General features: G+C 47.6%; 1 protein-coding gene across 1 annotated transcript in view; it reads right to left on the reverse strand.

Annotated features, from left to right (window-relative positions):
- Nucleotides 1-8,021: 8,021 nt before the first annotated feature.
- Nucleotides 8,022-21,684, reverse strand: part of SIGLEC1 (sialic acid binding Ig like lectin 1) — a 42,533-nt gene continuing 28,870 nt past the window's right edge. Inside the window, exons 21-24 of the mRNA XM_075261137.1 lie at nucleotides 13,384-13,436; nucleotides 12,387-12,636; nucleotides 8,566-8,641; nucleotides 8,022-8,134 (exon numbers count right to left, since the gene is read on the reverse strand). Of these exons, the coding sequence (XP_075117238.1) occupies nucleotides 8,022-8,134; nucleotides 8,566-8,641; nucleotides 12,387-12,636; nucleotides 13,384-13,436 (492 nt within the window). The remainder of the gene's footprint in view (nucleotides 8,135-8,565; nucleotides 8,642-12,386; nucleotides 12,637-13,383; nucleotides 13,437-21,684) is intronic.

Genomic DNA, 21,684 nt, shown 5'->3' on the forward strand with positions numbered 1-21,684 from the left:
TTTTGTGTGGACTATAGAAAATTGAATGCTGTGACCCACAAAGATGCGTACCCTCTGCCACGTATAGAGGAATCCTTGACTGCACTGGGCTCTGCTGCTTACTTTTCCACTCTGGACTTGACAAGTGGCTACTGGCAGGTCCCCATGGCTCCGGAGGACCGCGAAAAGACTGCCTTTACTACTCCCATGGGCCTGTATGAGTTTAATAGCATGCCATTCGGGCTTTGCAACGCACCAGCCACCTTCCAGAGACTGATGGAGAGATGCTTAGGGCATGTGAACTTCCAACATGTGTTGCTCTACTTGGATGACGTCATCATCTATTCCAAGTCTTACAAAGACCATCTACACCACCTTGCTGAAGTGTTCCACGTGCTCACAGAGCACGGTCTCAAGATTAAACCCTCCAAGTGTCACCTCCTGAAACCTCGTGTCAATTACCTAGGCCATATCGTCAGCGCAGAAGGCGTATCACCTGACCCGGACAAAGTCTCCGCTGTCACGGATTGGAAGACACCCTCTACTGTCAAAGAAGTCAGAAGTTTTCTGGGTTTCGCTGGCTATTATCGCCGCTTCATCCCCCACTTCGCACAGATTGCTGAGCCTCTGACAGAACTGCTTCGGGGGTGCCCAAAAGAAAGTTACAACAGAAAGCTGCCAGTAGAGTGGTCCCAGAGACAAGAAACCGCCTTCCAGGCGCTGAAGGCCTTGCTCACCCAGCCTCCTATCCTAGCTTACCCGGACTACAGTCAACCCTTCCGGCTGTATACTGATGCTAGTTTCCAAGGACTTGGTGCTGTGCTGTCTCAGGTGCAAGACAACCGTGAAAGGGTGATCGGCTATGCCAGTCGAAGTCTCCGAGGAGCTGAGAAAAACGATAACAATTATAGCTCCTTCAAGCTCGAACTCCTGGCTCTTGTGTGGGCTATCACTGAAAAATTCAAGGACTATCTTGCTGCATCGTCCTTCGTAGTCTACACTGACAACAATCCCCTGGCGCACCTGAACACCGCACGGCTGGGTGCACTTGAACAAAGATGGGCTTCTAGGCTGGCAAACTACTCCTTCACTATAAAATATAGAAGCGGAAAGACGAACACAAACGCAGATGCCCTGTCACGACTCCAAAATGGAGAAGAGTCTGCTGTCCCAGATGAATGGGAAGAAGTCGAGATGCCACCTTTCTATAACAGATTCGCCCAGCAAAATGTCATTACCGCTGCTGTAGAAGCAGAAGCGTCACCATCTAACTCAATTGATCCTCTACAGGAACCTTCCAAGTGGCTGCTGTTGCAGCAAGAGAGCTGCAGCCTAGGTGAGATACACGACTACCTGCTCACCGGAAGAACTCCTGTCCGCCTACGTCAATCTTGTCCAGACCTCGAACTCCTTCGTTTGTGGCGGCAAAGAAAGCGTCTCTTCCTCCAAAAGGGGCTGATCCTCCGAAACACCCTAGATCCAGTGTCCAACCAACGACTTCATCAAATTATTATCCCCAGGAGAGATGCCAACATGGTGCTGGACGCCTACCATGACCAGTCTGGTCACTTCGGGGTCTATAAGACCGAAGCTACAATCCGCCGCCGATTCTATTGGATTGGGATGAGATTCGACATCGAGAAGTGGTGCCAGGAGTGCACCGCCTGCAACTTGACCAAGGCAGGAAGAAGAGACCAGCGTGCACCACTTCACCCCATCCAGACTCAAAGGCCTAACGAACTCGTTGCCCTGGACCATGTAAAATTGGCCCCTACTAGGTCTGGCTACTCCCACGCTCTTACAATGGTAGACCACTTCTCCAAATGGACCGCAGTTGTCCCTGTCAAGGACCTTACCGCCCGCACAACAGCTGCTGTCTTCTACCATGAGTACGTGAAGCACTATGGCTGCCCGGAGAAAGCCCTGACAGATCGTGGTTCTGCCTTTGAATCCCAGCTGTTCCAGGAGTTATGCCAGTACCATGAGTGCAAGAAGTTACGGACAACTGCCTACCATCCCCAAGGCAATGGGCTGTGCGAAAAGGTTAACCAGGTGTTCATCAACATGCTGCGCACAGCCTCAGTGACAAAACAACAAGAGTGGCCTAATCTCCTTGCTGAGCTGGTGGAAATCTATAACAACACCGTCCACTGTTCCACTGGCTTCACGCCCTTCTACCTGATGTTCGGGCGACAAGGACAACTCCCAAAAGACCGAGCTCTTGGGATACAGATACCCGACTCTACAAATCCCCTGCCAAGGGATGACTGGGTTACGGAACATCAGAGGAGAATAACAGAGGCACAAGAAATTGTTAATCTCCGAATGGAAGAAGCTCGCCGACGTCAGGAGGAAGATTTCAACCAGCGAGCGCATGCTGTTCCCCTCCAGATTGGAGACAAGGTCTGGCTGAAGAAGGAGCACCGTAGCCACAAGCTAGAACCTCTGTGGGAACCAGAACCATATATCCTCACAGCTGTGCCTTACCCTGATGTATGTGAGATCTTTAAAGAAGGAAGAGCTCCCCAAGTCGTTCACCGAAACCGGCTAAAGCCCTGTCACAGGGAAGAACTGTACATTGCACCGGTGCTGCCACCGAGTGAAGCTCCTATCGGGTACCCTCTTCCTGCTCCAGAGGTACCTCCTCCTCATCCTCCTTCTACCGCCTTCAGAACTATCATTCCCGTCAGTGAGCTGTGTCAAGAAACTCCTTTTCTTCTGACAGGGTACTACCCATCTGCTCTACAGCCTGCAGCCATGCCTCCGGCTGCACCAACCTTGCTGGCTACACAGCCACTTCTGCCTGCTGCAGAACCTCACGGACTTCCCCCTGCTGCGGAGATTGCTCTCAGGAGGTCTGAGAGAAGCACAAGAGGTGTGCCTCCTGCCCGCTACAAGGATTAAATTCTTTATCTCCTGCATGGACTCTAATGCATCTGAGCCTGCAAAGACTTGCCCTTGTTATGGACTGTTTCTTTGTTATGCAACGTTTAAGCTGTGTGCCTGGCTCTGCCATGAACGTTATAAATTTACTTACCTTGCCCCCTTTTACACGGGCTCTAAAGACTATGAGCCCCCTTGGATTAGCACTTTGATTTTTATGCTTTTATGTATTTTTCTACTGTTTACACATCTATGCCAATAGGTATATTTTTGATATTTAAAGATGTATACCTTGTTTGCACTACACCTGTTTGCATATATTTGAGTGCCTAACTTCTTCCCTCCTCAGGTTCTCTTAGGCCTAGCCTGCAGGACCCCTAGGGGCCTGATGGTTGCAGTAAATCCTGAGTCGAGGTGACCCAGAACCCCTGTCTTCTAGTTTGGGGACTAGACTGTCCACCAGTCGCCCTCGAGCCCTGCGCCGAGGCCGGCTTTTGTCAAAGCCCGGGGGTGTGCAGTGACCCAGAGCGGCCACTGATAGTGAGTTAGGGCCCTTGTGCGCCTGTGGCCAGTAGCTTACTCCTGGGCACTGCTCCCCAGCACCTCTGTGGCACCCCTGTCAGTATTTAGGCAGATGTATCTCTCTTTTATATAGGTTCTGATGTACTTTGCATTATAAATGTATTGTTATGTACTGTCACTTTAAGTTTCCTGTGTCTGCTAAACATGTGAGTTGTGAGCACCAATCCCTATCCAGTCCTCTCCCTGGGAGGAGCTTCCTTCCTCTCAGGCCTGCTGTCTAGGCCTAGAGTCTAGGGAAGGCAGACACCTGCCACCAGCTCTTAGCTCCTGTGTAGGCCTCAAGCCTGAGGTCTAGGCCTACTTGTTTTCTCTGAAGTTGCAGTGACACTGCAGGTCTCAGCCGAGACCCCTGACAAGCTGAAATCCGGGTCTGGAAGATATAGCCCGCCGGTACAGCTGGGCTGAAGTGCCTGCACCCCTGAAATCAACTCCTGCACCTTCTACCTCTCCGGACAGAGCCCCGCGAGCTGCGGAAACTCTGCAAGGTCTCCTACCTCCCTAAAGTATTGTGCATACTGTTTGCCAGGAGGGGCAACTACTTCAAGGACCCTCCTGCCTTGCTAGTGGCCTTTCATCGGTCCCCGAGCCACTGCACCCCGACATCACCAAACGTGAGTCTTTATCCGTAACGAGCCAAGTTACGAAGCCGCAGTTATCGTTGTCTCCCACAAGGGCTGGCCTGTCCTATCATCTACTCTCCTACTGTATTTGTACACCTTCACATTGCTAATAGCAACCGTCCTCCCAACTACTGCTAAGGGACATAAGGATTGGTGATTGGTGCCTCACTTAACTCTTCAGTGCCTGTACTGGACTTTGTCACATTGCACTGTGAACCTGCTGCTGCAAAGCACTGTAAGACTGTCGGTTTCTTCAGTAAAGTTAACCTGTTCACCCTAACCCTGTGTGGTCGACTGTTATCCTACACATCGCACCTGGGTGAATGGAAGAGTGGAAAGGGTTGTGGATAATCAGGGATACACCGGGACACCACTCTGCCCAAACGTGACAACACTACATTGCCCATTGCCCCTGGTTACCACAATAGGTCATGGAAAGATGGACAACAAACCCAAGTGGGCTGTGATGGTTCTAACCGGTCACAACCCAGATTAGCAGCTTATCAACTCGAAGACACGGACCCGAATATCTACGAGTCTACAACACAGCGGAGCAGCCCCGGCATAGACTATAAAAAAGTTTCAAAATGATGTGTTCAAAAAAACTCCAGCCGCCTTATCTATGAAGCAGAACATACTTGCTGGCGGCGGCTCGGTAGTCGCTACATGTTAATCCTGCCTCGACTTATCTGCGGGAAATGCTTATTTTTATCCTTTGCCTTTGCTTTTAATTACATCCTCGGCGGAGCTGTAAGAAAACATTATCTTATGGGGCGCAGCGTATCTTGTCTCTGTGGATTGCTCTAATGTTATGACAGGCGTGATCTGTGTATTCCTGAACTGGCTGCTTATATAAGCATGTAGCGGTAGCACTCTACGTGAACTCTGCTTTACCTCCCAGGAGACTCAAATGCGCTTAAGATTGCGCTTCTCAACCGGCAGAACAGGGGTTAATTTAACTAGAACCAGATTAAAAATGCAAATTGCAGTAAAATAGGACGTATGTTACTTATAGGAGCATCAGGGACCCCTATAACCACCACCAGTATGCACCCCTTGTTGTCGGCTGCAGATTGCAGATTGTAATATGGGATCTGTACAGTTCTATGGCAGCGGAATCCCTGACTGATGGATTCGGGGTGATATTTGCTGCCTTTGCCGAGGCCCAATCTGTTCTAGCTGATCACATCAGTAGGACAGGATGATAGTGGACTTCACTAGATTATAGCCCCATCACGTAGGGGAGTCACTGCTTATATATCAGTTTCTAGATCCTCCTCCAAATACATTTCTAGAACATTAGACATACATGGTAACATAAACTGGTTTGTCAGCCTGCAGAATGTTCTGCCTGTTTCTGATACAGTCTCGTAGAAAGCTTGCAGAAACCAAAGGGTTAATCTCCTACTGATCTGCTCCATTTTTGTCTGTCCACTGACAGGATCAGAGCTTACACAATGCAGTGTGGCGAAGAAACTTGTGGTCCTAATGCAAACCTGTCGGATGGGTGTGTGTGTGTGTGTGTGTGTGTGTGTGTGTGTGTGTGTGTGTGTGGAGGGGGATCCTGCTGCAGTCACTGTTTTTCCAGGATTTAGAGCAGATTCCCCTGGCGCACAACCGGGATGTCCCACTCTGCCTCCTCTTGGTCGATGAGGAGAAGGCTTCTGACCATGGGCATTGGGGTTTCCTGCGCGCCGTCTTGGAGAAAGTGAAACTTAGCCAGTCCTTCTTATTGCCACTCCGGGTCTCCCCTGTTATACTGATTCTTGGGAAAGGGACCTTGACCTGCACCTCTCTCCTGCTGATTGGGCCCGTTCTTTCTTGTTTACACATAAACTGCCACTGCCTTGTAGCCCTGAAGAGAAAAACATTAAGATTTTGGCTCGCTGGTACCAATGTGAGTGTGGGGAGAGTTGGACCTTTTGATCTTCCGTCTTCCAAAATTTCTCCACTGTGGAATTATTAAAGGGGCTCTATCAGCAAAATTATGCTAATAGAGCCCCACATATGCGTGAATAGCCTTTAAAAAGGCTATTCAGGCACCGTAAATGTTATTATTAAACCCCGGTGCCGTTTTTAAATAAAAGCATTAAAACATATATGCAAATTGTACCTGAACGTGCACCGGGGCCACCGCATCATCTTCGGGCACGCCTACCTCTTCTTTCTTCTTGGAGCGACGCCCTCTGGTCTCATCTCTTCTGCCAGCTTGCTATTGGTCTTCTTCCAGCTTGAGGTCTTCAAATTCCGCGCCTGCGTAGTAGCGCTTTCCTCCGGAGTGCTACCGCGCAGGCTCACTCGCCATTTTACTTAATGGCAGTTCAGGAGCGTGCAGTACGCTCGTGTAGTTCTACGGGGACTGGCAAGTGAGCCTGCGCAATAGTGCTCCGGAGGGAAGCGCTACGCAGGCGCGGGATTTGAAGACAAGAAGACAGAAGAAGACGCGGAACCAGAGGGCGTAACTACAAGAAGACAGAAGAGGCAGGCGTGCCCGAAGATGACATCGCACCGTGCATCCCCATCCATGGTGCACATTCGGTAAGATTTGCATATATGTTTCAATGCTTTTATTTAAAAACAGGACCGGGGTTTAATATAAGATTTACGGTGCCTGAATGGTCTTTTTAAAGCTATTCACGCATATGTGGGGCTCTATTAGCATAATTTTGCTGATAGAGCCCCTTTAAAGGATTATCTTATCTTTTCTTCTCTCTCTACACTAAAGTCAGCGGACGGGACGTGGTCCTTTCTCCTCAAGGGTCTCTCCTATTTCTCATTCCAGGTCGTATATCTTAGGTGAAGGGCGATCTCCTTCGTCACTTCCTCCTGGTTATCCCGCGCCATTGGCACAGTCCAGTAACCCTCTCTGCTGGAGTGGACCCAGGAGTTTCTCCTCATTAGATGGATGGAGGCTCTGGTTGCAGTGGATTCCCCAGCCTCCTCCAAGTTTGAGACCCTCTGGCGGCCATGGGTGATCTTACAGGAGTCATATGAATTTTCTTATGTATCTTCATGACTCTCCCTGTTGTCCCCCCACCCCCATTTTTTCCTGTTTCCCCTTCGGTCTCCGTGTGTTTCCCTGTTTTTTTGCCTCCCCCTTCCCCCTCTTTCTTTTCTTTTGTCTGCTCTATTCTTCCGTACTTATTTTGAGCTTCTATGTTCTCTTGCACAAGTACAATTGCTGCATTGTTTGCATTCTGTTTTGTGCCTTTGTTCTGTTTTTTCGTGGAAATTCAATAAAAACCGATTATATCTAGAGCAGATTCCGCTATCACCGGCACTCCTTTGCCCTGTCCTGGTCTACTTTCCTTCTTATGCCACAAGCAGGAGGCTCTATAAGCCGCTGAGACCAATCAGTGGTCACAGAAGTTGTTGGTAAGGAGAGGGCAACTTTACATAAGACAATTATGGAGAACAGCCATGCCTAGTACATATAGCTCCGATAACTGGCCCTTGGTAAAATTTTTGTGCTTCAGTTGTATTTGGGAAATCATGAGGGAAGGGACATCTTCCCACCCTGGTTACACACAGACCAAGCCAGGAGCTCGATGATAGACTGTCAAGGTAGATGATTAACCAGCTTATAGCAATGGAGTCTATCTTGGCATGGTATTATGGCACAATGAGAAGGTCTACTATCTATAATGTGAGGTAGACAGTTCTCAGGTGGAGTCCTTCACTCATGGTAAGTGGTTACATTGTGGCAGGTCCAGTAATTCTCTGATATAATGGCCTCTATTTCAGGTCAAGGAACAGATGAGACTCCTAAGTGGAGAGTCCTTGGGCAGAAGGTCAATGTCATAGTCATAGGGATGACTGTCCATTTGTAGAACACATCAGCATAGACTTAACAGTGCTCCAGAAGACCTAGCAGGGTTTGGAGTAGGAGGTCAAAGACACAGCGACCAGAGGCTTCGCATAAATTGAACACAGACATTTCCGTAAGAACGCAGTTCCCTAACACTGGATATCTGTGGACAGCCAACCACTATCAGGTTCATGGACAGAGGACTGACAAGCCTTTAGATGTTCCAAAAGTACAAATTCTTTATAACGTAGCCACATTAAGTCTTGAGGAATGACAAAAGACAACCTGAATGGCACCTGCCAAAATGTTGTCCTCCAAATAAGAAATAAGCAGTGGTTTAGACATAGGAATGTGATAATGTTCAACCAGGTCCTCGTCAGAGAAATATTCAAGAAAATCAAGACCATTGACCAGAAAATATTGTTCTCGGCTTATGGTTAGTCGGCTAGAGATGCCACCATTACTCAATGTAAGCAGTGATATTTCATGGCTGTATATGTATGGAGGGAGGATATGGTGTAGTCACCCTCGGGCTGAGTCTTCTCAAGATAAGCAGCAGATTGCACAGACTTGGTCTTATCACACTGGGCCAATAAAACATGATTTATTACTGGGTCCCAGATGCCCTGGCAACTCAAAGATCTCACTACCCACCAGCCCATACAGGCTATGTGTCCAACACAAAAGCCTTACTTGTGGTTGACTGCCCTTGAGACAGCAGCTTAAACAATCCATAAGTTCTACAGAAGCCTGAGGAGCCTTTGCTGATCTAAATGATCCCCACAAATAGATGAGCCACCTGAATCATACCATATTTTATCATTGTGATTTGGAGTCTCTGTTGCCGAGATATCACTGTTTTTTGTTGAGATTCAATTTAGCTATTTTTGGAGCAATGGTGAAGCCCACATACCTCCAAAGAGCTAATTTACATATTGACAAAAAGTTCAATATCTCGGAAACAGAGGTCTTCATTCACAATGGGGAAAAAGGTTTGATTCAGGTGACAGTAACCTATCTATCTGCAGGGCTGGGGTGATATACTGGTTCTGGTGACAGTAACCTATCTATCTGCAGGGCTGGGGGGATATGCTGTGTCTGGTGACAGTAACCTATCTATCTGCAGGGCTGGGGTGATATGCTGGTTCTGGTGACAGTAACCTATCTATCTGAAGGGCTGGGGTGATATACTGGTTCTGGTGACAGTAACCTATCTATCTGCAGAGCTGGGGTGATATGCTGGTTCTGGTGACACTAACCTATCTATCTGCAGGGCTGGGGTGATATGCTGGTTCTGGTGACAGTAACCTATCTATCTGCGGGGCTGGGGTGATATGCTGGTTCTGGTGACAGTAACCTATCTATCTGCAGGGCTGGGGTGATATGCTGGTTCTGGTGACAGTAACCTATCTATCTGCAGGGCTGGGGTGATATACTGGTTCTGGTGACAGTAACCTATCTATCTGCAGGGCTAGGGTGATATGCTGGTTCTGGTGACAGTAACCTATCTATCTGAAGGGCTGGGGTGATATGCTGGTTCTGGTGACACTAACCTATCTATCTGCAGGGCTGGGGTGATATGCTGGTTCTGGTGACAGTAACCTATCTATCTGCAGAGCTGGGGTGATATGCTGGTTCTGGTGACACTAACCTATCTATCTGCAGGGCTGGGGTGATATGCTGGTTCTGGTGACAGTAACCTATCTATCTGCGGGGCTGGGGTGATATGCTGGTTCTGGTGACAGTAACCTATCTATCTGCAGAGCTGGGGTGATATGCTGGTTCTGGTGACACTAACCTATCTGCAGGGCTGGGGTGATATGCTGCGTCTGGTGACAGTAACCTATCTATCTGCAGGACTGGGGTGATATGCTGGTTCTGGTGACAGTAACCTATCTATCTGCAGGGCTGGGGTGATATACTGGTTCTGGTGACAGTAACCTATCTATCTGCAGGGCTGGGGTGATATGCTGGTTCTGGTGACAGTAACCTATCTATCTGCAGGGCTGGGGTGATATGCTGGTTCTGGTGACAGTAACCTATCTATCTGCAGGGCTGGGGTGATATACTGGTTCTGGTGACAGTAACCTATCTATCTGCAGGGCTGGGGTGATATGCTGGTTCTGGTGACAGTAACCTATCTATCTGAAGGGCTGGGGTGATATACTGGTTCTGGTGACAGTAACCTATCTATCTGCAGAGCTGGGGTGATATGCTGGTTCTGGTGACAGTAACCTATCTATCTGCAGGGCTGGGGTGATATGCTGGGTCTGGTGACAGTAACCTATCTATCTGCAGGGCTGGGGTGATATGCTGGGTCAGGTGACAGTAACCTATCTATCTGCAGGGCTGGGGTGATATGCTGATTCTGGTGACAGTAACCTATCTATCTGCAGGACTGGGGTGATATGCTGGTTCTGGTGACAGTAACCTATCTATCTGCAGGACTGGGGTGATATGCTGGTTCTGGTGACAGTAACCTATCTATCTGCGGGGCTGGGGTGATATGCTGGTTCTGGTGACACTAACCTATCTATCTGCAGGGCTGGGGTGATATGCTGGTTCTGGTGACAGTAACCTATCTATCTGAAGGGCTGGGGTGATATACTGGTTCTGGTGACAGTAACCTATTTATCTGCGGGGCTGGGGTGATATGCTGGTTCTGGTGACAGTAACCTATCTATCTGAAGGGCTGGGGTGATATACTGGTTCTGGTGACAGTAACCTATCTATCTGCGGGGCTGGGGTGATATGCTGGTTCTGGTGACAGTAATCTATCTATCTGCGGGGCTGGGGTGATATGCTGGTTCTGGTGACAGTAACCTATCTATCTGCAGGGCTGGGGTGATATGCTGGTTCTGGTGACAGTAACCTATCTATCTGCAGGGCTGGGGTGATATGCTGGTTCTGGTGACAGTAACCTATCTATCTGCGGGGCTGGGGTGATATGCTGGTTCTGGTGACAGTAACCTATCTATCTGCAGAGCTGGGGTGATATGCTGGTTCTGGTGACACTAACCTATCTGCAGGGCTGGGGTGATATGCTGCGTCTGGTGACAGTAACCTATCTATCTGCAGGACTGGGGTGATATGCTGGTTCTGGTGACACTAACCTATCTATCTGCAGGGCTGGGGTGATATGCTGGTTCTGGTGACAGTAACCTATCTATCTGCGGGGCTGGGGTGATATGCTGGTTCTGGTGACACTAACCTATCTATCTGCAGGGCTGGGGTGATATACTGGTTCTGGTGACAGTAACCTATCTATCTGCAGGGCTGGGGTGATATGCTGCGTCTGGTGACAGTAACCTATCTATCTGCAGGACTGGGTGATATGCAGGTTCTGGTGACAGTAACCTATCTATCTGCAGGGCTGGGGTGATATACTGTTTCTGGTGACAGTAACCTATCTATCTGCAGGACTGGGGTGATATACTGTTTCTGGTGACAGTAACCTATCTATCTGCAGGACTGGGGTGATATGCTGGGTCTGGTGACAGTAACCTATCTATCTGCAGGGCTGGGGTGATATACTGTTTCTGGTGACAGTAACCTATCTATCTGCAGGACTGGGGTGATATACTGTTTCTGGTGACAGTAACCTATCTATCTGCAGGGCTGGGGTGATATGCTGGTTCTGGTGACACACACTTTTTAACACTCTCAATGTCATTCAGTTGAAGCTTTTGCATTCTTTCCGGTCTACAATATATATTATATGGCATTTCTTAGCAATGTGGCAGATAAATTAATACTAATACTATACTGTACATTACTGTGCTGTACTGATATAATATTATACTGTAGTGAAGTGTACTAATACTATACTGCACTCATACTATACTGTACTGATAATATACTGCACTATAGTGTACTGATAATATACCATACTGTAGTGTACTGTACTGATAATATACTGCACTCATACTATACTATACTGTATACTGATATTCTATATCTTTTAGTGCAGTTTGCCTGGACAATCTTATACTGCACCAGGTTTCCCGAAGTTTCTGATGCTGATACATTTCGATCTCTTGCAGACGGTCTCATCTCATTTACGCCAATTATCACTTGGCTTAGTTTCTTACATCATTTTTGTGCAAAAATTTGGCGCAATGACTGACATTGTGGAGCAGCTTTTGAAATGTTGGCACAATTTCTGGCTCACAGTTTAGCCTAGTAAGTCACACCCCCTTGTCTACAAACCCAGCCAACACGCCATACACGGCACACAAACCATTACAAAGTATCTAGAACACATAGACAATGAGATGTGAAGCAGGGACAATAGATTTTTGGCGTACACTACATTGGATTTCTGGTGCATATTATCAGCCTATCTGCCCCAATGTCTTCTGCTGACCCTACAATTCTCATGGTTACAGGTTTACACCACCATGTTCTAGCCTATACCCTCTTAGGTGGCAGAGAGGACTTTGTCCAGGTTCCGATCCAGGAGGACTACACTGGTCCCTACACCTAGGCTCCAGCAATTTTCTGATGCTTCATACCAGAGTCACCAGGGTCCCACCAGACATCACCCGGGGCCTTCCAATACCTGGGATTTGGGCTTTGACATATAAGTCTATTACTAATAATATAACCGGGGTTAATGGTGTTGACACCTTGAGGTTCTTGTCCAATAGGTGATCTGGCACAAAGAGGTCAATGGTGGCGCCCTGGTCATCATCGGTGAATGCAGTCGGTGCAGATCTTGCCTCAGATTCCGCAGAGTTTTTCCATCGCTTGAGCTTCTCGTTGCTCAGAGGGTATATAAAGTGAATTGAGGAGTCACGTCAGGTTACGGGATGTTACTGCTTGGCCTCAAGTAACCGGCACAATAGACTGAACAACCAAGTGTCCCTGGGCATCGGAGGCTGGAACACATCTAATAGAGCGCGCTGCGCAAAGCCTCTCAGAATTGCTGTCCCATCTGTTCCTTCCTTTTCATTTGGGCTTTGCCCATCAAGGAGCGATGTGACCACACTATTAATAGCAGGGGCGTTCTGGGGTCACCACAATTATCTCCCCAAAGTCACATCTACTTCTCCCATGTTAAGCATTTATGGAGGCGAGTGCTTCCCGGCAGATTGCTTCTTCGGCAGCAGGCTCCGTACTTGAGCTGACATCTTCTTGCCGTGACCTTGCTCTGCCCTGAATGTGATATGATGGCGCAGCAGCCTGATCACATCAGCACAGACAAATGGCCAAAGACTTCTCTGCACTTTGTAGAAAAACTTTGCATTAAAGGGGAAGTTTTTTCAAAATCCATTTAGGTTTTTCTTTTTCAATCGTATTCTTTTTGCAGCAGCCTCTTAAAGGGTACCTGAGCTTTCATCACAAATCTGTAGGGTGTCCCTGACAATCTGTTCTCTGTCTGTATAAGCCGTCATACGTGATGTTCAGTATTAGCTTTTCAGCTACTAGCCCCATTATGGCTGCAGGACATTTTGCATTTCTCTCTGAGGCAGGAGTCATGTACAACACAAAACAGTTTGCTCCCCTTACCCATCCATTACTACTGCTACTGGCTTCTCAACATGGACTTCTGCCAGGAGTAACTATAAAATAGCAACTAATAACAGAGAAAATCCCAAAGGACTGTAATATTGGCGATCCAAGGACACCGGACTGCAAATCCAGGTTATGGTGCAGCTAGAAAGATCCCTGACACAAAAAACAAAGAAATCTGAGTCACTAGATGTTGCTACTGAGTAACATCTCATCAGCAATAACACAAGAAGCTAGTCAGAGGTAGAAATACTCACCTAAAGCCTCATTCACATCTGCGTTTGGATTCCGTCCAGGGGAGTCCGCATGAGGACCCCTCCAAACGGAATACCGAACGCAAACGCAGTAAAAGCACACAGCCCCTTAGACTATAATGGCGTCCGTGTGCTTGCCACCACAAGGGATCAAGCAGACAGGAAAGTAGTTCACAATATACTGTCCGCATGATTTGTGCGGGCAGTGAGCGGCAAGCACACAGACCCCATTATAGTCTATGGGGTCCGTGTGCTTTTACTGCACATCGCTTGTATTTGTGTTCGTTATTCCGTTCAGGGGGTCCGCATGCAGACTCCCCAAATGGAATACCGAACGCAGGTATGAACAAGGCCTTACACTCACTGGGGGCTGTGGGAAGCTGCAGACTCCTCTCTGAGCAATGACAGGCTGTGTGTAGACTACATGGCTATGAAGAGTTTGGCCCCTTCACATCTTCTGTTCTTGTCTTGAGCTTCTTGCAATCTAAGGACAGACTTGCCCTAGTGTCAGGGAGTGAACTGCAAAATAGAAAGGAGGGGGACAGCTCCTGTCCTGTGCGTGTCATATTTTATTTCACCTGTGGGGGAGCTGTAGAGAAACTCAGCATTTGCTGTCAAGTGTCACAACAGAAAACAACTGACTGATGGGGGTCCAAGCAGGGGGGCACGAAATGATCAGCTTATTGTCAAGGAACCCCTTTTAACAAGTAGGGATTGTCCAGGGGACCACTGCAGGCCAGGACTGATATCGCCGTCTTTACACTTTGGCTGGAGATTCGTTGTCCCAGCTGAACGCAGATTGTGAGTTGGCGCTAAACAAGTAAGAGAAATAATAAGAATTGCTGCAACTTCTGGGCACAGGTTGCTGAAGACTGGGGCGGAGCCGATCTTCAAATTTCAGGATCGTTTTTAAAATCCGATTTTTGATCATTTTCCAGCCGATCCCGATCGTGAAATTTGCTCAATTGCCGATCGGGATCTGATCTTTTCCGATCCCAATTGCTCAACCCTATTACTGATATAGACATGAATAGGGTTCAGCCAATCTTGAGATAACCTCTGACCTTGATCCTGCCGGAAAAGATCAGGATCGGAATTCCGATCGCGATTGTGAAATTTACTCGACCGCCGATCGGAATCCGATCTTTTCCGATCTTGATCGCTCAACCCTACTGAAGACTCCCCAAAGAAAAGCGGCGACAAAACACCCCGGGCCTCCAAACTAAATATGGGCTGAAGACCCAGAGTCCTGCAATAAATTCAGACCCCCACCCCCCCTGAAAAATACTGACAACATATTAGATGTCCTGAAAAATCAGACCCCAGGAAGTCAGACCACATGCTGTAGGGGGCAGATGGAGAGGAAAATTAAACTGGGGGTGCACCAGGAGATGGACATGATACTATAATATTACGGTGACTGCAGGAGCATTATACTGTGTGGGGGTCACAAAGAGAAATGGGTGGGCGGAGTCAATGTAGAAGTGGGTGGAGCCAAATTGGCCACAGTACATTCTGCCCTTCAGAAGTTGGGGGGTATTCCCCTGACCCTGCCATAAATACAGACCCCAACCCCCTGATATCTAGACAGAGAAACCCCCTAGACAAATAGAGACCAGTTACCGAAATACAGACCCCCAGACAGAGGCCACTGAGGAAACATAGACCAAATATACATAGGAGCGAGATGGAGCTTCACATGGGGCTAAAAAGTTGAAATTCAGACAAAGCTTCTGTAGTATTCACCCCCTCCCTCACCCCGTGACATTTGTAATGTAATAATGCCGCCTTCTCCTGCCTATTGTCCTATTGACCTCACCCGTCACATGCCAGGCATTATAGCAGCATATGGCCCCCCTCCATGTTAGCGCCATATGGGAGCTGGAGCAGAGGAGTGAGGAATAGCCTGGACTCTGCTGACACCTGGTGGACAGACATATAACTGCAGGGGGCATTCTGGTATTTGGGCCAGGTTGTTGCTCTCTGCCACAGCTTCTCCTGGTTTATGGTGCCCAGGACTGGCTAAGATTTTAGGCCATTACATTGCAGGATTATTTTACACGATATACCAGATATTTTGTTAAATTTTACTTACATTGATACATTGTATCTGTTTGGGGGGTCAAGGTAATTCAGCGCACATAGGGTTAATGGCCCAGCCTTGATGTTACTGTGAACAAACCCTCAGCTGTGAGTAGTTTAGGTCTGTACAGGGAGCAACTCCGCGTGGCTGAAACCCTTTCTATGGGCAGACAATGTAATGGGTAACATAGGGGGAGCCGTCACCATTTGGGGTTGTGATGTAGCAGAGCTCAGTGTGATCTTCTCTGCTCTTTGGTAGGTCAGTAGTGTAAGACTCCGCCCACATGTCCAATAGCCCTAACTTCTCTACATGAGAAGAATATGCAAATCTGTCTCCCAAGATGTAAACAGGGAGACAGTGCCTCTGTTATGCTGCCCCCCATAGCAAGGACCCTGGACAACATGCCCAACTTCCCTATGGGGGGCAGCATAACAGAGGCACTGTCTCCCTGTTTACATCTTGGGAGACAGATTTGCATATTCTTCCCATGTTCCCTTGCAGTGGAGCGACTATGGCTGTAGAAGTCTCCACACACCTGACTAGGAGGTCTCTCCCTACATGACTGAGTGTTGGGATTTCATCCTGTGTTCTTTGCTGCCACCTTGTGGAAAATCTAAAGAATACAGAAATGTCTTTTTGTCACTTTTTATAGAGCTTTCTTGGGTGATGGGTTTTTTTTGCTGACCTTTCCTCCATGAATTCTCCATGATTCCTCTATCTATCTATCTATCTCCTATCTATCTATCTATCTATCTATCTATCTATCTATCTCCTATCTATCTATCTATCTATCTATCTATCTGTCTCCTATCTATCTATCTATCTATCTATCTATCTATCTATCTATCTGTCTCCTATCTATCTATCTATCTATCTCCTATCTATCTATCTATCTATCTCCTATCTATCTATCTATCTATCTATCTATCTATCTATCTCCTATCTATCTATCTATCTATCTATCTCCTATCTATCTATCTATCTATCTCCTATCTATCTATCTATCTATCTATCTATCTATCTATCTCCTATATATCTATCTCCTATCTATCTATCTATCTATCTATCTATCTCCTATCTATCTATCTATCTATCTATCTATCTATCTCCTATCTATCTCCTATCTATCTATCTCCTATCTATCTATCTATCTATCTATCTATCTATCTATCTATCTCCTATCTATCTATCTCCTATCTATCTATCTCCTATCTATCTATCTATCTATCTATCATCTATCTATCTATCTATCTATCTATCTATCTCCTATCTATCTATCTATCTATCTATCTATCTCCTATCTATCTATCTATCTATCTATCTATCTATCATCTATCTATCTATCTATCTATCTATCTCCTATCTACCTATCTATCTATCTATCTATCTATCTATCTATCTATCTATCTATCTCTCTATCTATCACCGGTGTGTAAGAAATGCCTTAGGCTGAAGTAGTTATTACATATGGATTAGACTTTATTGCAATGTGCAATATAATACTTGTTCTGTAATGAGGAGCAGAGGTTCGGTAAATTTTGAAGAGTCCATTTTGGGATGAGAACCCCCCTGGCTCCTCCCACACCCCCTCCTCTATTACACTTGGCTGACATATTGGGGAATGTCTATGACTAGGAGACAATGGTGTAATGATCTACACCTGCACAACATTGCTGCAGTTTACTGTACATTGTGTAATGGCAACCCAAGTGATTGCAAGGGGCCCCATAGATCAAGGGGCCCCACTCTGACCTCATACCGAACCATCAGTCACACCATGGGGGCTGTATACAGTGTGGGGACAATACGGGTGACATATACAATGTGCGGTGAGCAGGTGACATGGAATCAATAAGCAGAGTATCGAGGCTCAGGTATGGCTGCCGTCCTGGTGGCTGCCTCGTCATCATTCACAGCATCTGTCGTAAAGTGTTATTCTGAAGTTATCTCCGCCGGGTCTTCAGAGGTTAACATCTAGAAACAGAAAAATAATCAAGTTATCCAGAATCAAAGTGAAGGCAGGAGGTGAGAGGAGGGGTCAGAGGGCGATTTAGGGGTTATCAGGGGAATGCTATCTCTGTCTTTCACTGTATACTGTTTATATACTGACCTCAATAATAACACAGTAGGCTGTTAGTTATATGCTCCCTCTAGTGGCCACTCATAAGCTCCTTTCAGTGTAGACTCATATGTTCCCTCTAGTGGACACTCTTATGCTCCCTCTAGTGGACACTCATATGCTCCCTCTAGTGGCCACTCATAAGCTCCTTTCAGTGTAGACTCATATGCTCCCTCTAGTGGACACTCATAAGCTCCCTCTAGTGGCCACTCATAAGCTCCTTTCAGTGTAGACTCATATGCTCCCTCTAGTGGACACTCTTATGCTCCCTCTAGTGGCCACTCTTATGCTCCCTCTAGTGGCCACTCTTATGCTCCCTCTAGTGGAAATCCTGCTTATCCTACTGCAGGCCCACAAGGTATAGTAGTCACCTGAGAAGTGGGCAGTGTGGCTTTCATGACTATGAGGGCACTTATATGAAGGCACAATGTTGTCCCTTTATAGTGTCATCTATTATTGATATATTCCAGTATCCTATTATGGGGGCCTTACTATGGAGGCTCTGACCAGTATTATGAGCACTGCTGTAGACCCAGTGTGATGTGACCTGTGGATGCCATTGTTATGGGCACTGCAGTACAGACAGGGGTGTTTGGTGACTCTCTTTATATATCAGCTGCATCTTCTGCTTCTTTCTATGCACTGAGGACACTCTTAGGCTCCCCCTAGTGGACACTCATATGTTCCCTCTATTAGACCTGTGGATGCCATTGTTATGGGCACTGCTGTAGACCCAGTGTGATGTGACCTGTGGATGCCATTGTTATGGGCACTGCTGTAGTCCCAGTGTGATGTGACCTGTGGATGCCATTGTTATGGGCACTGCTGTAGACCCAGTGTGATGTGACCTGTGGATGCCATTGTTATGGGCACTGCTGTAGACCCAGTGTGATGTGACCTGTGGATGCCATTGTTATGGGCACTGCTGTAGTCCCAGTGTGATGTGACCTGTGGATGCCATTGTTATGGGCACTGCTGTAGACCCAGTGTGATGTGACCTGTGGATGCCATTGTTATGGGCACTGCTGTAGACCCAGTGTGATGTGACCTGTGGATGCCATTGTTATGGGCACTGCTGTAGTCCCAGTGTGATGTGACCTGTGGATGCCATTGTTATGGGCACTGCTGTAGACCCAGTGTGATGTGACCTGTGGATGCCATTGTTATGGGCACTGCTGTAGACCCAGTGTGATGTGACCTGTGGATGCCATTGTTATGGGCACTGCTGTAGTCCCAGTGTGATGTGACCTGTGGATGCCATTGTTATGGACACTGCTGTAGTCCCAGTGTGATGTGACCTGTGGATGCCATTGTTATGGGCACTGCTGTAGTCCCAGTGTGATGTGACCTGTGGATGCCATTGTTATGGGCACTGCAGTACAGACAGAGGTATTTGGTGACTCTCTTTATATATCAGCTGCATCTTCTGCTTCTTTCTATGCACTGAGGACACTCTTAGGCTCCCCCTAGTGGACACTCATATGTTCCCTCTATTAGACCTGTGGATGCCATTGTTATGGGCACTGCTGTAGACCCAGTGTGATGTGACCTGTGGATGCCATTGTTATGGGCACTGCTGTAGACCCAGTGTGATGTGACCTGTGGATGCCATTGTTATGGGCACTGCTGTAGACCCAGTGTGATGTGACCTGTGGATGCCATTGTTATGGGCACTGCTTTAGACCCAGTGTGATGTGACCTGTGGATGCCATTGTTATGGGCACTGCTTTAGACCCAGTGTGATGTGACCTGTGGATGCCATTGTTATGGGCACTGCTGTAGACCCAGTGTGATGTGACCTGTGGATGCCATTGTTATGGGCACTGCTGTAGTCCCAGTGTGATGTGACCTGTGGATGCCATTGTTATGGGCACTGCAGTACAGACAGGGGTATTTGGTGACTCTCTTTATATATCAGCTGCATCTTCTGCTTCTTTCTATGCACTGAGGACACTCTTAGGCTCCCCCTAGTGGACACTCATATGTTCCCTCTATTAGACCTGTGGATGCCATTGTTATGGGCACTGCTGTAGTCCCAGTGTGATGTGACCTGTGGATGCCATTGTTATGGGCACTGCTGTAGACCCAGTGTGATGTGACATGTGGATGCCATTGTTATGGGCACTGCTGTAGACCCAGTGTGATGTGACATGTGGATGCCATTGTTATGGGCACTGCTGTAGACCCAGTGTGATGTGACCTGTGGATGCCATTGTTATGGGCACTGCTGTAGACCCAGTGTGATGTGACCTGTGGATGCCATTGTTATGGGCACTGCTGTAGACCCAGTGTGATGTGACCTGTGGATGCCATTGTTATGGGCACTGCTGTAGACCCAGTGTGATGTGACCTGTGGATGCCATTGTTATGGGCACTGCTGTAGTCCCAGTGTGATGTGACCTGTGGATGCCATTGTTATGGGCACTGCTGTAGACCCAGTGTGATGTGACCTGTGGATGCCATTGTTATGGGCACTGCTGTAGACCCAGTGTGATGTGACCTGTGGATGCCATTGTTATGGGCACTGCTGTAGACCCAGTGTGATGTGACCTGTGGATGCCATTGTTATGGGCACTGCTGTAGACCCAGTGTGATGTGACCTGTGGATGCCATTGTTATGGGCACTGCTGTAGACCCAGTGTGATGTGACCTGTGGATGCCATTGTTATGGGCACTGCTGTAGACCCAGTGTGATGTGACCTGTGGATGCCATTGTTATGGGCACTGCTGTAGACCCAGTGTGATGTGACCTGTGGATGCCATTGTTATGGGCACTGCTGTAGTCCCAGTGTGATGTGACCTGTGGATGCCATTGTTATGGGCACTGCTGTAGTCCCAGTGTGATGTGACCTGTGGATGCCATTGTTATGGGCACTGCTGTAGTCCCAGTGTGATGTGACCTGTGGATGCCATTGTTATGGGCACTGCAGTACAGACAGGGGTATTTGGTGACTCTCTTTATATATCAGCTGCATCTTCTGCTTCTTTCTATGCACTGAGGACACTCTTAGGCTCCCCCTAGTGGACACTCATATGTTCCCTCTATTAGACCTGTGGATGCCATTGTTATGGGCACTGCTGTAGTCCCAGTGTGATGTGACCTGTGGATGCCATTGTTATGGGCACTGCTGTAGACCCAGTGTGATGTGACCTGTGGATGCCATTGTTATGGGCACTGCTGTAGACCCAGTGTGATGTGACCTGTGGATGCCATTGTTATGGGCACTGCTGTAGACCCAGTGTGATGTGACCTGTGGATGCCATTGTTATGGGCACTGCTGTAGACCCAGTGTGATGTGACCTGTGGATGCCATTGTTATGGGCACTGCAGTACAGACAGGGGTATTTGGTGACTCTCTTTATATATCAGCTGCATCTTCTGCTTCTTTCTATGCACTGAGGACACTCTTAGGCTCCCCCTAGTGGACACTCATATGTTCCCTCTATTAGACCTGTGGATGCCATTGTTATGGGCACTGCTGTAGTCCCAGTGTGATGTGACCTGTGGATGCCATTGTTATGGGCACTGCTGTAGACCCAGTGTGATGTGAGCTGTGGATGCCATTGTTATGGGCACTGCAGTACAGACAGGGGTATTTGGTGACTCTCTTTATATATCAGCTGCATCTTCTGCTTCTTTCTATGCACTGAGGACACTCTTAGGCTCCCCCTAGTGGACACTCATATGTTCCCTCTATTAGACCTGTGGATGCCATTGTTATGGGCACTGCTGTAGACCCAGTGTGATGTGACCTGTGGATGCCATTGTTATGGGCACTGCTGTAGTCCCAGTGTGATGTGACCTGTGGATGCCATTGTTATGGGCACTGCTGTAGACCCAG

This window comes from Leptodactylus fuscus, chromosome 1, assembly GCF_031893055.1.
Source record: "Leptodactylus fuscus isolate aLepFus1 chromosome 1, aLepFus1.hap2, whole genome shotgun sequence".
Lineage (NCBI taxonomy): Eukaryota > Metazoa > Chordata > Amphibia > Anura > Leptodactylidae > Leptodactylus > Leptodactylus fuscus.